This window comes from Parasteatoda tepidariorum, chromosome 12 (genome assembly GCF_982258835.1).
Source record: "Parasteatoda tepidariorum strain Cologne lab strain chromosome 12, Ptep-v5.0, whole genome shotgun sequence".
NCBI lineage: Eukaryota > Metazoa > Arthropoda > Arachnida > Araneae > Theridiidae > Parasteatoda > Parasteatoda tepidariorum.
The window spans coordinates 66,709,489-66,724,506 of record NC_141766.1 but is presented as its reverse complement, the minus strand read 5'-3'; the positions used below and the strand labels follow the sequence as shown (position 1 = coordinate 66,724,506).

At 29.0% G+C, this 15,018-nt stretch overlaps 1 protein-coding gene across 2 annotated transcripts in view; it reads left to right on the top strand.

The window, feature by feature from the left end:
• Positions 1-15,018, top strand: part of LOC107454849 (putative E3 ubiquitin-protein ligase HECTD2) — a 70,423-nt gene that overhangs the window by 2,489 nt on the left and 52,916 nt on the right. Inside the window, exon 2 of one of the 2 annotated variants that reach the window (XM_087156210.1) lies at positions 5,701-5,766. The exons of the other annotated variant lie outside the window; for it this stretch is intronic. Within the exon in view, the coding sequence (XP_087012336.1) occupies positions 5,701-5,766 (66 nt within the window). The remainder of the gene's footprint in view (positions 1-5,700; positions 5,767-15,018) is intronic. 2 annotated transcript variants of the gene reach the window in all.

Here is a 15,018-nt window from a genome sequence, read left to right as displayed (position 1 = left end):
AAAGCAAATACAAAGAGAAAATTTGTAGGAATGTTCAGCTTCTATTCTATTTAATAAATTTATTGTGATGTTGATTATATAGATGAGAGATAACTTAGTTAAAATCTTTACCAAAATAATTAAAAAATTAATTTGACTAAATCAAGGGAAAAAAAAGGAAAAGAGCAAGTTTTTAAATTGTTTTTTTAATTTTTTTAATTCTGATTTTTAGTTATTTTCTACGCCATTTGGTAACTATCCGCATAATTTTAAAACACTATAACTTAAAATCCGCATAATTTTTTACCGCATCCTTATCGCATAATTTTAAAGACATTTCCGCATAATTTATATATCATGAAAAATTAAAAAAAAAGTTAAAGGGAATGAAAAACGCTGAAATGTAAATTTCAAAAAAGAAAAATTTATTTTTTGTGCAAACAAAATTGTATAAAAATATTTTTTTTAACTTCAAGAATAATTTAAATTTTAGACTAGTAGGATGGCCAAACGAACGAAAGAACTGCCAGAATTTTTTTCTTAAATTTATGAAAGAGATGCGGAATTAGTTGTTTTCATGTAAAAAAAGATTAATATAAGTCATTTGTATTTTTTAAAATTTAAATTGCGGTTGTAGAAATTTTTACATCGAGTATTCCTGATTTCAATTTAATTTGCATAAAATATATCGTTCCATAAAGAAATGACAATAAACATTATGAATAGCAATAAATTCCGATTCATTAAAACACAATTCATACGTAGATTATTTAAACGAGGCACAAACGGAGTTTTATTATAATTAATTAATCAGACAACTAATTATGCTATTCTTTAGACTTCCTCTTATGTATTCAATTTTTATTAAATTTTAAATATTAAAATTTTGAAATTTTTTTTCGTATTTTATTGAATAAAATATATTTTTCAGTTTTCTTCAAACTAGTTTTGTTTTTGATTTTATGTTAGCAATGAATATAATGGAGGCTTTATAACTGAAAGTCGACATTGACACTGTTAGCAGTTGTCGCTTAATTTCACAATTATATCATGAGCATGGCATCAAAACCATTTATTCGGTTAATTTTACTTTTCAGTTTTATATTCCTTACTAAATGCATGGTAATAAGAGCTATAATTTCGAAAACCAGAAATTCCGGTAAACCGTTACCATATGAATGGCAAAATTACCAAATGAATGGTTTTAATACCCTATAATTTGGTTTCATCAACCAGAATTATCGTTATTTCACCAGAAGTGGCATTACCATACACTATTGTAATTTTTCCGGAATTCTTTTCTCCGTGCGGAGTGGATCATTACACCATCATACACTATATTACTACCGTAGCTCAAATTTTTCCTTAAAACAGAAACAATATTACACAGTAAAAAAATTTTATGAGCTACACTGTAAAAAATTTATCAGGCAAGAGTACTGGTGCCTTGAGTACAGCAGCAATGAAACCCCTTTTACCGTAAAATCCATTCTCACCATAAAATTAAAAGTTATAGGGTTGTACGCTTTTATTTTTCATACAGGATTTTTTGTAGTATTTTAAAATGATCACTCTTAAGTTATCTGTCTAGTGCAAACATGAATTGCGCAAAATTTTCGAAATTGAGTTTATTATAAATTTAAAATCCTTGCACTCTTAGTTTTCTAAATATACTTTTGTTTGTACTCTAATTATTTACCAAGTTATAGCTGTTTTTGTGCAAGATGATAACAGTGGATGGATTTTTAATTCAAGTCTTTAAATGTGTTTATCTCAAAATCAGAATTTTGCACATTTTACGCTACCCTGAACATGATATCTCATGTTGCTTTTAAAATAATTGTCTAATTTTTTTCATGAGAGTTTATGATTATAGCACACATGTTTTGAACCACAAACTAAGAGAAAAAAGTTCCTTTTTTTATGTTTTTTCGCAAAGACAAGTGCGGAAATTTTTAAAAATTTGCTTTTTTAACTACATTGATCCCTAACTGAGTGGTATATGCACTTGCTTTTAAGATAATAGTTTAAAGCAGGGCTTCTTAAACTTTTTTATATAGCGACCCCCTTCAAGCTTAGGAAATTTTAAACGACCCCCTCCTCCATATAATGAAATATATATTAACCGTAGATGTAGATGTAATATCGCACTATTTTACAATGTAAATAAAATAAGGATTAAAGAATACGTACCCATTCATTTCACATATATATAATTGGAAACGTTGACGGGATATCGGTCGTAATAAAACACAATAAATAGAATGACATAAAACTATATATATATTTATTCAATAGAAAAAATAAACTTTTGTAACAATTTTTTTATAAGAAAACATAAAACTATATCTATATATTCAATAGAAAAGATAAACTTTTGTAACAATTTTTTTAATAAAAACATATTATTAACATCAAACAATATTAATGTGACGGATGTGATTGTTTATTTTTACACAAATAATTAAATCTAGGCTCAATTTGAGTTAGTGCAGATCGTAATAAATTTTCAACGTTTATTAAAGTTGAACGGTATTTTGATTTTATGTAAGTTAATGTGGAAAAGGTTGATTCACATAAATATGTTGTACAAAATGGCAGTAATTTGTTCATTGCCATTTCCGATAGTAGGGGATATTCTGATTTGATTTCTATCCAAAATTCATGCACAGGCACTTGAGAAAATCTAAGTCGCAAGGTAGTATCACTTGTTAATTCGGCAAATTCTTCTTGTGCTTTTAAGTTTAAAAAATTAATTTCTTCCATTTCAATTGAAAATGGATTGCAAATCCATTGTTGTGTATCGATATCATTGGGAAAATACCTATGCATGTAAACTTCCATATCCTTCAAATGATTAACTATAATTTTTGTTATAGGAGTATCTTTTTTTGAAATATTGTTACTAATTATATACTCGTCAGTAAATGGAAACATTTCGAGCGATCCACTTTCCACTCTGTTCTTCCATATAAGAATTTTTTTAACAAAGGCCTTTTTTTTTTATTTTTAACATAAACATATTAACGCAGACTCCCTGCATTGATAAATTCATATCATTGATTTTATCAAAAATATCTGCCAAATAGCATAGCTTGAGAAGCCATAAATTATCTTGAAAATAATCGGCCAAATTAGAATTTTGCTCTGTTAGAAATATAAGAACTTCATCTTTTAAAGTTAATAATCGTTTCAAACTTCGACCTCTTGATAGCCACCTAACTTCAGCATGTAGCAATAAACTTGTATAATCCGAATCCATATCAATGCACAAATTTTTAAACAATCGACTATTAAGTGCTCGACTTTTAATAAAGTTAATGATTTTGACTGCATCAAAAAACACAGTGTTTAATTCTGGTGCAATTTTTTTAACAACAAGTGCCTCTCGGTGAATCATACAATGTGTAAATGTAATATGATCATTTCCAGCTTTAACAAATGCTGTAAAACCAAGATCTTGTCCGGTCATTGCTGCAGCACCGTCCGTGCACACACCAACACAATTTTTCCAATTTAATCCTTCTTTTTCAAAAAACTCATTTACTTTTTTATATATATCTTTTCCACGAGTATGACCTTCCAGAGGACGACAAAACAGTATATCTTCATGAATGCTTCCCTCATAAATATATCTTACAAAAAGTAACAACATTTGAAATGTCTGTCGATTAAATTTTTTTGAAATGTCTGTCGACTCGTCCAGTTGTATTGCAAACTTTGAGCTGTCTTTAAGCCTCATAAGAAGCTGTTGAAATTGATCATTGCTAATGTCTGAAATTCTTTTGGACACAGTGTCATTTGATAATGGAATTTTACTAATTTCAGCAGCATACTGTTTTCCATGAACAATTTCAGACATTCTTATAGCTGCAGGTAGTAAAAGTTGCTCTCCAATAGTAATAGGCTTTTTTGTTTTTGCTATCAAATACGAAACTTCATACGATGCCAATAGATATTTATCATTCAAAGTAACATACTTCTCCAAAGTGTTCTTTTCTTTATTTGATGTTTGCAAAAGACGCTCAAAATATTCTATTGGCTTTTTTGATAACGTTGCATGTTTAGTATTCAAATGTCGTTGCAGTTTTGACGGTTTCATGCTTTCTGCAGCCAAAACTTCTTTGCAAATTAAGCACACTGGTTGTTCTTCATTGTTGTGATAAGAGCATGTGAAGCCATACTGCAAATATGATTCGTCATATTTTCTTTTTTTTGTTTTGCTAGAAGTCGGATTTGAAGCACTGCAACTTGGTTGTGACAGCGTGGCAGACTTATTAGTTGGAATTTTAATTAGCCATTTATCCATGATGGTTAAATAATAATAAATAATTAAACAAAATGTAGTTGAACTTTAACGTAATAATTAAAAACACCAACTGAAAATTACACAGTAAATACACACATGTCACTACGAAGACAAAGCTGAGTCCAAACTGAAGTACAAACAGAAAAATAACTACACTCGAATCTTTACCAGTGCAATGACAACAAATTACGATCAGATCAACCCCGACGCATGGCGTGTTCAAAGTGTGCAGCGCACAAAGGCACCGTATCACAAAGACGCCGAAAAAGAAGCTTTCCTTTAATTTTTTTTATTATTCTTTTATAAAAATAATATGCCGATTCGCCTAGCCTAGCTTGATTATGCTTCCGTATTGTATGTGTAAGCTGTAAGGCGACGCGGCGTCTGGATACTTATAATCACTAAGTTATCTTGCAAACACTGACGCCGGCTGCCAGACATCAATGTCGAACGTTCAGTTGAAAATCGAGGAGCGCGTTGTATTTATTATTTTAAATGCTACTTCCATATTTTCATTTATAGGCCCTACATAACAGTTTTGCATTGCCACTTTTTTCAAAAAATAGTTATAATAAAACTACAATAGTATTTTGTATGATTTTTATTTGTATTTATATTTGTACGTAGTGTGTATACTAATTTTAAAATTTTATTTATAATGATTGAAAAGTATCAGATCTTTGCGACCCCCTTTCAGTAGTCTCGCGACCCCCCTGGGGGTCGCGACCCACAGTTTAAGAAGCCCTGGTTTAAAGCATAGTTGATAGTCTTTTAAATAAAATTCTTAAACCATTTTTTGTTTTAGCTATCGAAATTTTTTTACAGTGCTTAGTGTATGTAAAAAAATGCCTATTTTTACCTAAAAAAGCAAAAACCTAATTTACCATTTGAAATAATAATATTTCTTTTTATAGTTTTAGAAGTTTTTACACGTAATTAAGCAAATAAACCAGTTTTTTTTTTTAAATTTCATATTAATATTTTTAAAAAAAAGTTCTCGAAAGTAGTCGGATACCTTAATCAAAGTTCTTGAAGTAGCATTACTTTTTAACAGCTCTGTTGTTGTGTATATCCAATAGGAAGTTAAAGCGTTTCTTATCTTAATAGAGTTTAGTAGAAAGAAACTTATCTTAATAGAGTTTAGAGGAAAGAAACTTTTCTTAATAGATTTTAATAGAAAGAAACTTATCTTATTAGAGTTTAGTAGAAATAAACTTATCTTAATAAATTTTAATAGAAAGAAACTTATCTTAATAGAGTTTAGTAGATAGAGACTTATCTTAATAGAGTTTCACTAAGCGCAACTAGTTTTTAAATTGTTATTGTATAAAATATTCTTGTTTTAAAGTATGATTTTATCACTGCACCCAAAGTTTATTGTTCTTTACGTAAAGTGTAATCTTCATTTTTAGGCAGCATCTGCATCAAGATCACAAACTCAGTTTTATTTAAGGGGAAGTGTTAGATCGCCGAATGAGGTATGAATTTTGTCAGATTGTAGAACAGATTAAAAGATTTTAATTAATAGATAGTATGAATGATGAAAAATTAAATCCCTTTAGAATAGCTGCCCTTCCTTTAGAATGAAAAATTATAGAACTAGATTTACTAGCCAATGCTTTTTTATCTTTTATTATAACAACTATTCGCGTTTTTCCTCTGCATCAAATATTACTAACTTAACTATGAACTAATAATATATATAGGCTCTTACAAGTTTTTTTAATATTAATACAAAGATTTAAATTTATCTCCTATTAATTTAAAACGAAACCCTTGAATCGTCTCATATGTGCTTCATTCACTGATTTCCAGATAGAATTTGAAAAATTTATTCTAAATAAACAAAACTCAGTGGAGCGACAGCTTATAGAGGGCCAAGGCCTACTGTGCCCATCTCAGTTTTCTTGACCTTTGGGGTCTAGGGTGCAAGAGCAAGTGTTCCTGTTGGGTGATCAGCCGAACGCGGAACCCCAGTGTTTAGTTCCCAAGCACGCTTGGTACTTACTTTATCGACCCACTGAAAGGATGAAAGTCTGAGTCAACCTTGATCCGTCCGAAGATCGAACCAAGGACCTGTGGCACGAAAGCGCAGAGCGCTACCGCTCAGCCACCTGGCCTCATTTATTCTAAATACTAGTCATAGAAGTTTTCTCTCAGAATGTCTGATCTCAACTATAAGAGCCACTCTGAGCCTTGATGGCTCAGGGTATAGAGCGTTCGCCTGGCAATGAGGTGCACCGGGTTCGAATCCCAGTCCCCTTGCCGTAAGGCTAACCGTGGAAGGTTCCCGTGGTCTTCCTCTCTATGTAACGCAATACGGGGTAGCTCCATCAAAAAGTCCTTCACGAAGGCAAATTTCTCCCAATATTCGATCCAGGAGTTCCCTTGTCTTCTGGATTGGATTCAAAATTACAAGGCTATGGAGTTGAACTTCAGTAGTCGTAAACCCATTAAATTGGGCCGGCTGTTCAACGACGGTTGTAATTATAATTATAATTATAATATAAGAGCCACTCAAAGAACCTCTTTTATATATTGCGTGATGACGTAATTAGAGAGTTTTTGCAACTCAAATAATTCTTGCCATAAAAAATAGAACACACCGAATTCTTCTATAACTGATTTTCCAATTTATGATCTGTCGTTTTTTTGCATTTGAATTTTTCAAATAGTAAATGAATGTTTGTAAACATTTATGAAGCAATTTCTATCAATCAACCTAATTGAAGTGAAACTTCAAGTTAGTTTGAATTGTTGTCTCAATGGTAAACATTTTTAGCACATTTGATACTGAATCACGCGATATCACTTGACAAAACATCACTTGACGATATCACATCACTTCATCCTCACAGTTAGCGTCAATAAAACAAATCAAGTGGCAACACGAGTCATATTATCATCAAACTATTTTTGAAGAAAATAGGTCTTTTCAAGACAATAATATATTGTTTAGTAAAATAAACTTATTATGAAATGTAAAAATTATAATGATTGCTAAAATAAGAAAATTTAACTTTTAATTTATATTTATAGATTGCCACTTTTCAATTATTGATAAAGTATAACAACCTGCTCTCGGCTGGTAATGAACGCATTAAATAAACAGTTAAAAAATTTAGCCGAATTTAAAATCCAACGAGAAAAATGTATTATTTTTAGAAAACATGTTTACACAATCCAAAGAAGAAAGTACAAAACATACTTACTAATTGTAGTGCAAAATGTACTTAACGAATAAAAATGGTGGTTGAAAACGTTTGCACCTGATATAAACTTTACAATATTGACTAAACTGTTTTTTTAAGTTTATCAGTGAAATTTCAAAACATTTTGACAAAAAAAAAAAAAAAAGGCTAGGAAATAAATAAGCTGAGAAAACGTCAAAATTTTGTCAATAAATAAGATGTCCTTTTTTCACCATATCGCTGGTTCAAAACTAAAACGACACATCTGCAAACGTATTATGCCTGCAGATGTGTCGCTTTAGTTTTGAAGCAGCGATATGTCATTTAATAGACACTGAAAAAGTAAGACGTTATAAAGTAAAATCTTGCAGTAAATTGTAGTGAATTAAATATTTCAAAATTTAGATTTTAAAATACAGGGTCTTTATAATTAAAGTTCCACTTTGAAATGGCTATAAAAATAAAACTACCCGACCAAATGTCATCGAACTTGGTAAATGCCTATAAGAGGTCATGGGAGTTTAGTTCCCGCCTAAAAAAAATAATAAAGTTCAAAAATTCACCACTAGCGGAAAATGGCGCTGTATGCAATAGTGTTAAACAAATGTGAAATATGCAAATTTGTTTTACACGTCTTTTATCGTAAATTTGCCTTAAACCTTGCGGTGTCATTGGACCTCGGCGTTTTCCTCTTACAGTACGGAACCTTTGTAAAGCCCTCCGTTCATTGCTGTCCCATTCATAGTAACATTTCACGAGCAACAGTCTTGCATGGTAACAGACATTGTCGACTCAGAACACTGACAGCTCAGACAAGGCGCCTCACTTTTATAACTGCAAAGTCACATGACGTTCACATTTGTTTAACACTGCATATAGCGCCATTCTCCGCTGGTGGTGAATTTTTGAACTTTTTTTTTTCGTTTTTTTTTCTTCTTTTTTTTTGTTGCGGGAACTAAAATCCCATGACCTCTTATAGACATTTACCAAGTTTGATGACATTTGGTCGGGTAGTTTTATTTTTATAGCCATTTCAAAGTGGAACTTTAATTATAAAGACCCTGTATTTAATTCATATCAATGTAGTTTTTAATAGCAAAATAATCCTTTTGTGAAGGAAATCAAAATCACCTTTATGGATATATTTGACGGAAAGTACGAATTATCTTAACGAAAAAGAATTCAGAAACGTTAAAAAAAGAATTCAAAAAGAGTTTAAAATATTAAAAAAGTTTATAGAAAATTGCAAAAAAAATTTTTTTTACATACAAATGTGTTGTATTTGATTTGGTTTCAATTTAGGCCTGAACTTTTGCAATCAACTGATACATTCAGAAAAAGATATGCTAAAAACTACCAGAATATGGTTAAATAAATTTACCGTGTTTCTGGCTCTATGAGAGCGCAAAAAAAACTATGTAGTTTTGACAGAAGTGATTTTAGTTACGATTTTGATAAAACTAGCATTAAGTTATGATTTTTTTTAATGTCGGATAAAATTTGGTAAATGCTGTAAAATTTAATAATTTTATCACGATAATCATTTTATCATGCTAATCATAGCATGGCATAAAAACCATTTATTAGTTTAATTTACTTTTCAGTTATGTGTTTTTAGTAAATATGTGGTAATAAGAATTATAATTATGAAAACCCGAATTTTCGTTGAACTATTGCCATATGAACAGAAAAATTACCAAATGAATTATTTAATTCAGGGCTCGAAAAAACTCAGAAATTTTACCCGTCCCCTAGGACGGCTTGTCCAACAATGTACCCGTCCTCCTTTGAAACTAACCCGTCGCTTTTAAATGAATAAAAATATTATTTTCTCTTACTTATTACAAACATTTATATAAATTACACAATGAATTAGTAGCTACTAGGATTACATTATACAGTAATAAAAGAAATACTAGGTTACTAATCGTAAAACCTAGTGTTTCTTTTATGAAATAATTTCTTTCTTTTATGAAATAATTTTGAATGACAAAGTTCAAGTTATCTGGAATGTCAATTTATCCGAGGGTACTGCGTTTTTTAAATGAATCAAGTATGACGTTTGCCAGTTCCACAATCAAGCCTATGATTTACAGAGGTTTCTGCACAGAAATCTGAAGGGGTTTTCCATTTAGGTGGATGTTCATAATTGCATTTAACGCTTACGTAATGTGTTTTTTTGTACGTTAATTGCTGAAAAGTCCCTTTCAACTGCTGCAGTACTCCCAGACGGAAAAACGTCAATCCACCATGCGCAGTATGTTGCTGTACGGGATTTCTAGATTAGAGGGTCATTTTAGAAGTAAGGCGTTAGACTCTTGTAAAACAAAAATTGAAAGTGTATCACGAACATTAACGGGAAAATGGCCGTCAGCGCGGACGTCTGATTCAAGAAATTCGTTGTCCGCGGGAAATTTTTTGACCGCCGAGGACGGGCGGACGGGCTGTTTTTCGAGCCCTGATTTAATTACTAAATTTTTTGTTAATAGTTTAATTGTTTAATAAAAATATTTAGGTTTTTATTACCAAAATTATGCTTTTTTTACAGAATTATCATTACCATACAGTGCAGTAATTTTACAAATAAAAAAAAAATTTTTTTTTCATGTTAAAAAATGTTAAGTTAAAAATTAATAACATTAAATTTTAAAAGTTAACGTGAAAACTATATACTCTGAAAATATATTCTATATACATGCATTCTTTCCTTTTATTTGAACCATTGATTCGTTTATTTTTTTTAAAAATCATTTCAAAATATCATAACACTACAGATAAACTACTTAAAAGTATTACCTAACTCACTTAAAGTTTCATTCAACTATTACGAGTTCGTTGATCGTCGTCTATTTTAAACATTGTTGAAAATATGTTTCTTACTTAAAAAATGTCTATTGGATCACGCACACATTCTCCAAGGGAATTGTCTTCTATAACCACAGAACATTTATCAAGAACTGAGATTTAATTGTTGAAAACACGCAGGACTTGAGGACTTTTCCCTCAAGTCTAGTTTATGATTGCCAAGTGTGATGACATTACCCAGAAATAAAATTCCAAGAATATCTGAACGAATCACGCCATGGGAATAAAAAAAGGAGAAAAATAACGGGAAATTTGGCTCCAGTCAGGAAAAAGCGTCTATAATATAACGTTTTAGTTAAATGAATATTTCTCGTGCTACTGACATCAATTTTGACAAGGAAACGTGTTCTTTTCATCGTGTTTGTTCTCAATTTCTTTGGGCTATCGATTAGTTTTGGTCTTCTTTTAGATGGAAAATCGGTTGACATGAAACTATGTCTAATTTTGGGGAGTAATATGAGCACGATATACGTGTATTTCTTTATAAAAAAAAATTGCGAAATTATAAGGAGATGATTCGGTATTAGGTCTTTATGTCAGATTTCCAATTTATCGCAGTATGCTTAACACTGATTTTTATTTGGGTCTTTCAAAAGAAAGTATGACATGCAAAGATTTGTTTTATCTCAAAAGGATTTAATCTTATTAAAATCAATTTTCTCAAATAAATTAGTTAATCACTCGAAAGATTTCACAATAGCTGCTATAAATATTATATTTTTGCAGTTGCTTTTAATTTAAAAACATAAAAATAATTTTAAATTTAATAGGCCATTTTTGATATAAGGCCAGAAAGTTGTTTTAAAATCGAAAAACTAGGGAAAAGAATTTTTTTTAATAAACGAATAAATTCAAAATAAAAAGAAGCATTAGTCACTTTATAGTATGCGAAGAAATATTCTGGTAAAATCGCCGCATTGTATGGTAATGACATGATCAAATAAAAAAAAAACTTAATTCTGGTAAATAAAATCAAAATATACGGTACTTAAGCTATTCGTTTGGTAATTTTCCTTTGACATGGTAAAGATTTACTGGAAATTCAGTTTTTCAAAATTATAGTACTTTTTAACGAACTATTAGTAAAAAAGTTCTATACTGGAAAGTAAATTTAACTGGATAAATGATTTTTATACCATGCTCTAAGGTAACATGATAAAATTATCAAATTTTACTACATTGAATAAATTTTATCACATATTATAAAACCATATTTTATTGTAATTTTACCAAAATCATTACCGAATCGCTTCGGAAAAATTTACCGAGCTTTTTGGTGTTCCGGAATAGAGCCAGAATTTTACCATATTCTGGTAGTTTTGAACACTTTTTTTCCTCAATGTATCTTTGATATTTCCTGAAAACCATAAAAATGGTTTATTTTAGCACATATTCGTCCTCAGGACGAAAATTCGCAGTCAATTACTAGTAGAGAAATAATAGAAATTTGTATATTCAAGTAAATGATTGATTTATCAAAACAAAATTCTAGATTTTGGTCAATGTCGGTGCAACCAGACGGATATCCGTTAACAAAAAAAAAGTAATAATGGAATAAAATTGAAAAATAACATTAAAAATTAGAGAACATAAAAATATAACAAGTTCGAGTCTGGTGTCAAAGCACAAACAGTAACAACGAAGTTATAAGTCGAAGTTTAAAATGTCGTAATAAATTAATAATAGAAAACGACTCGAAATAATTTCTAAAATAATAGTGCTAATACTAGTAATGGAAACTGAAATTACACGAAATAAGTAATTAAGAATAATAATGTTTAAATTAAGAAAAAGTCAAATTAATTAACTACAAGAATATAAAAGACAATGCGAACATAAATTTAAATAAGAAGGTTGAATAAGCTAGTTAGAGTGATTGTCCCTCTCAGCTATAAATTGCGAAATAAATTGACAAAAAATTAGCTTAAATTTAAAGGGAATTTTTACACATATTTACAAATAATTTGGCAACATAATGTAAGCCATCATACGGTACCATCATATTATAAAAATCACCATCAGTCACTAATAAGAGAAACAAATTAACAAAAACAACTTGCAATTTAATAAATCGTGTAGAAAGAAATAGGTGCTAAATAAATTTAAGAAAAATATTTCAGTTTCACAAGAATAATTAATCTTTCCCTTCAATATTTCCTGGAATAAAATGGCTCTGTATAAAATTGTGAATATGGGGTATAATTAAGAGCCATTGGCATAAAGCACGTCCTTAACTCGGGGTTTTGAGAACCGTTTTTGTATGCTAATTTTATTCAAACACGAAAGTAGGCTTAACACGCAATTATAACTTAAATTGTATTAATAGTTCACAATAAATATTGCAACTAAGCAATAAATGAAACAAATGGGGGCATAGAATAATCAAGTTTTTCTTTCGGTCAATGTCGAAAATTGCTTCGAAACATAAAGAAGACGTTTTTTTATGCAGTCATTATATTTTAACTATACCAACAACAGGTCGATAGAATTTGCTATAGTAATGGCCATGAATACAGCAGTCTAGTTTTTTTTTCACGTGATTCATAGGTTTATTTTAAGGATAATTCTCTTTTAAAAGGTAATACTTGATTTAAAAAAACATAGACATTTAAAAAAAAAAAGTTATGCAATTTTTGTTGCCCGATAATCGAAAATTAAATCTATTTTTTGTTAATTACTTCATTTTTTTATAATATATTGAAGCTATTACTATATTTTTGACCTGAAAACATGTTAACAATGCGTTTATAAACAATTTTTATTCAAATAATTATTTTTGCTACACATTGCCTAATTGGATTGCTACACATTGGAGTAATTAGTCTCCACTAAATACATATATTACACTAAATTACACAATTATGATGAAACAAAATTTGTCAAAAATACATAACAATGTCGAAACTTTATATTAATTTGTGCAACTTTAATGCAATAGGAAAGTAAAAAATTTCATATAAATAAAAAGCATTTTTTGTAGCTTTATATAATATATAATTAAAAATCAACAGAATTTTTTCTGGCAGTCTTTCATAGATCTAGAGAAAAAAGTTGGAGTCTGCTGTAACTTTGATGTTAACCTCTCTTTTTAATATAAATTAAGTCATGTGAGATTTAAAGGACCAATAATAAAATAAACAAAACTATTTACGAACATGCTATTACGATTATGTCATCAAAATTGCAATTAGTCGGTAAATTTTTGAAACTTTTCTTTTTCTTTTATGCAGAATATTGTATTTTCCAGAAAATGTTAATTCTTTTTATATATTATAGAATAATATATATCTATATATTATAGAATAATGGCTAATAAAATAACCAAAGAATATTTTTTCCGACCATTCTAAAAGTAATTTGAAAACAATTTTTAAAAGTAATTTGAATATTTGAGCTTCAGTTTCTCTCTCTTGCTTTTAAATAAATCATTTTAAGATCTGGAGTTAATCTTTCCTGCTGAGACAGTCCATTGTAAGAGTATTAATTTTCTAGAGACATGTGTAAAAAGGGAATATTTTTAACAATATCAATATAATAAACAACATCTATAGTAAAAGATGCTAGAATGTATTTCTTTGAAAAAGAATAGTTATATTACAAAACGGAAAGATGTGTAATCTGTTTCAATTGAAACTTTTTGCATTATTATTGCTATTTATCGCTTGCTGTTTTAAATACGATCTTTTATTTTCTAATATTAAATCAAACGATTTATAAAATTTTATTACAATAAATGTATTTTATTTTATCGAAATTTTTACTTAGACATTTCAGAAAAAAGATGGTAAACACTTTCTTTTTATTAGTGGAACGTTATAAATCATATTCCGTGCGTATAAGTAGCTTGTATTGCTGTTTTAAATACGATACTACTGGTATATGTACTATTAGTTTTATAGAGAAAGTAAACGTTAAATATAATATATTGTTATTATCATTTATCGTTTGCTATTTATATAATAGATTCTGATCTTTAAAAATTAAACAAGCAATTTGTAAAATTTATGCTAGATTCTTAAAACGATAAATGATTTAAGACATTTTGGAGCATGATGTATAATACTTTAATAGAACAATGAACACTTTCTAATGTGCACGTTAAGGTTAGTAATTCGTATGTTAAATCTAATGATTTGTAAAATTATAAAGTAAAGTTGTGTTAAAGTTACCAATTCTTCCCTTTATTTTTTTCATACAAGTTACCTTGAAGGAGAGAATATTCAATAATCAACCTTTTGATTTTTTTTAAAAAAATATTTTAATTTGTTAAATTAGCAAGGCTATGTCTACCGAAAATAACTTTTTGTTTAAAAAAAACTGGACTAAGAAAAACATATTCTTTAAAGGAAAAAAAATCAATGCTATTTTTGTTTAACAAAAACATTGCATTAAATGGTGAACTCGAATTCACTTATAAACAAAATTGCGCTTGTTTAAATGCGTAATTAAACACACCAGGGATATACGTTTTATTTCATTGTCTAAGTACTTATTTTTATAAACTTAAAATTAGTAATTTAGGTAAATAGTAATTCGATTAGAGCTGTTATTACTTCTTTAGTTATTAATTTTCTTAATCTTAGTGAATTCAATTTATAATCATAGTACACTAAAAAACTTAAAAACGATAAGAAAAGCAACAAAAAAAATTGTTTACATTTTTTCCCACTAATA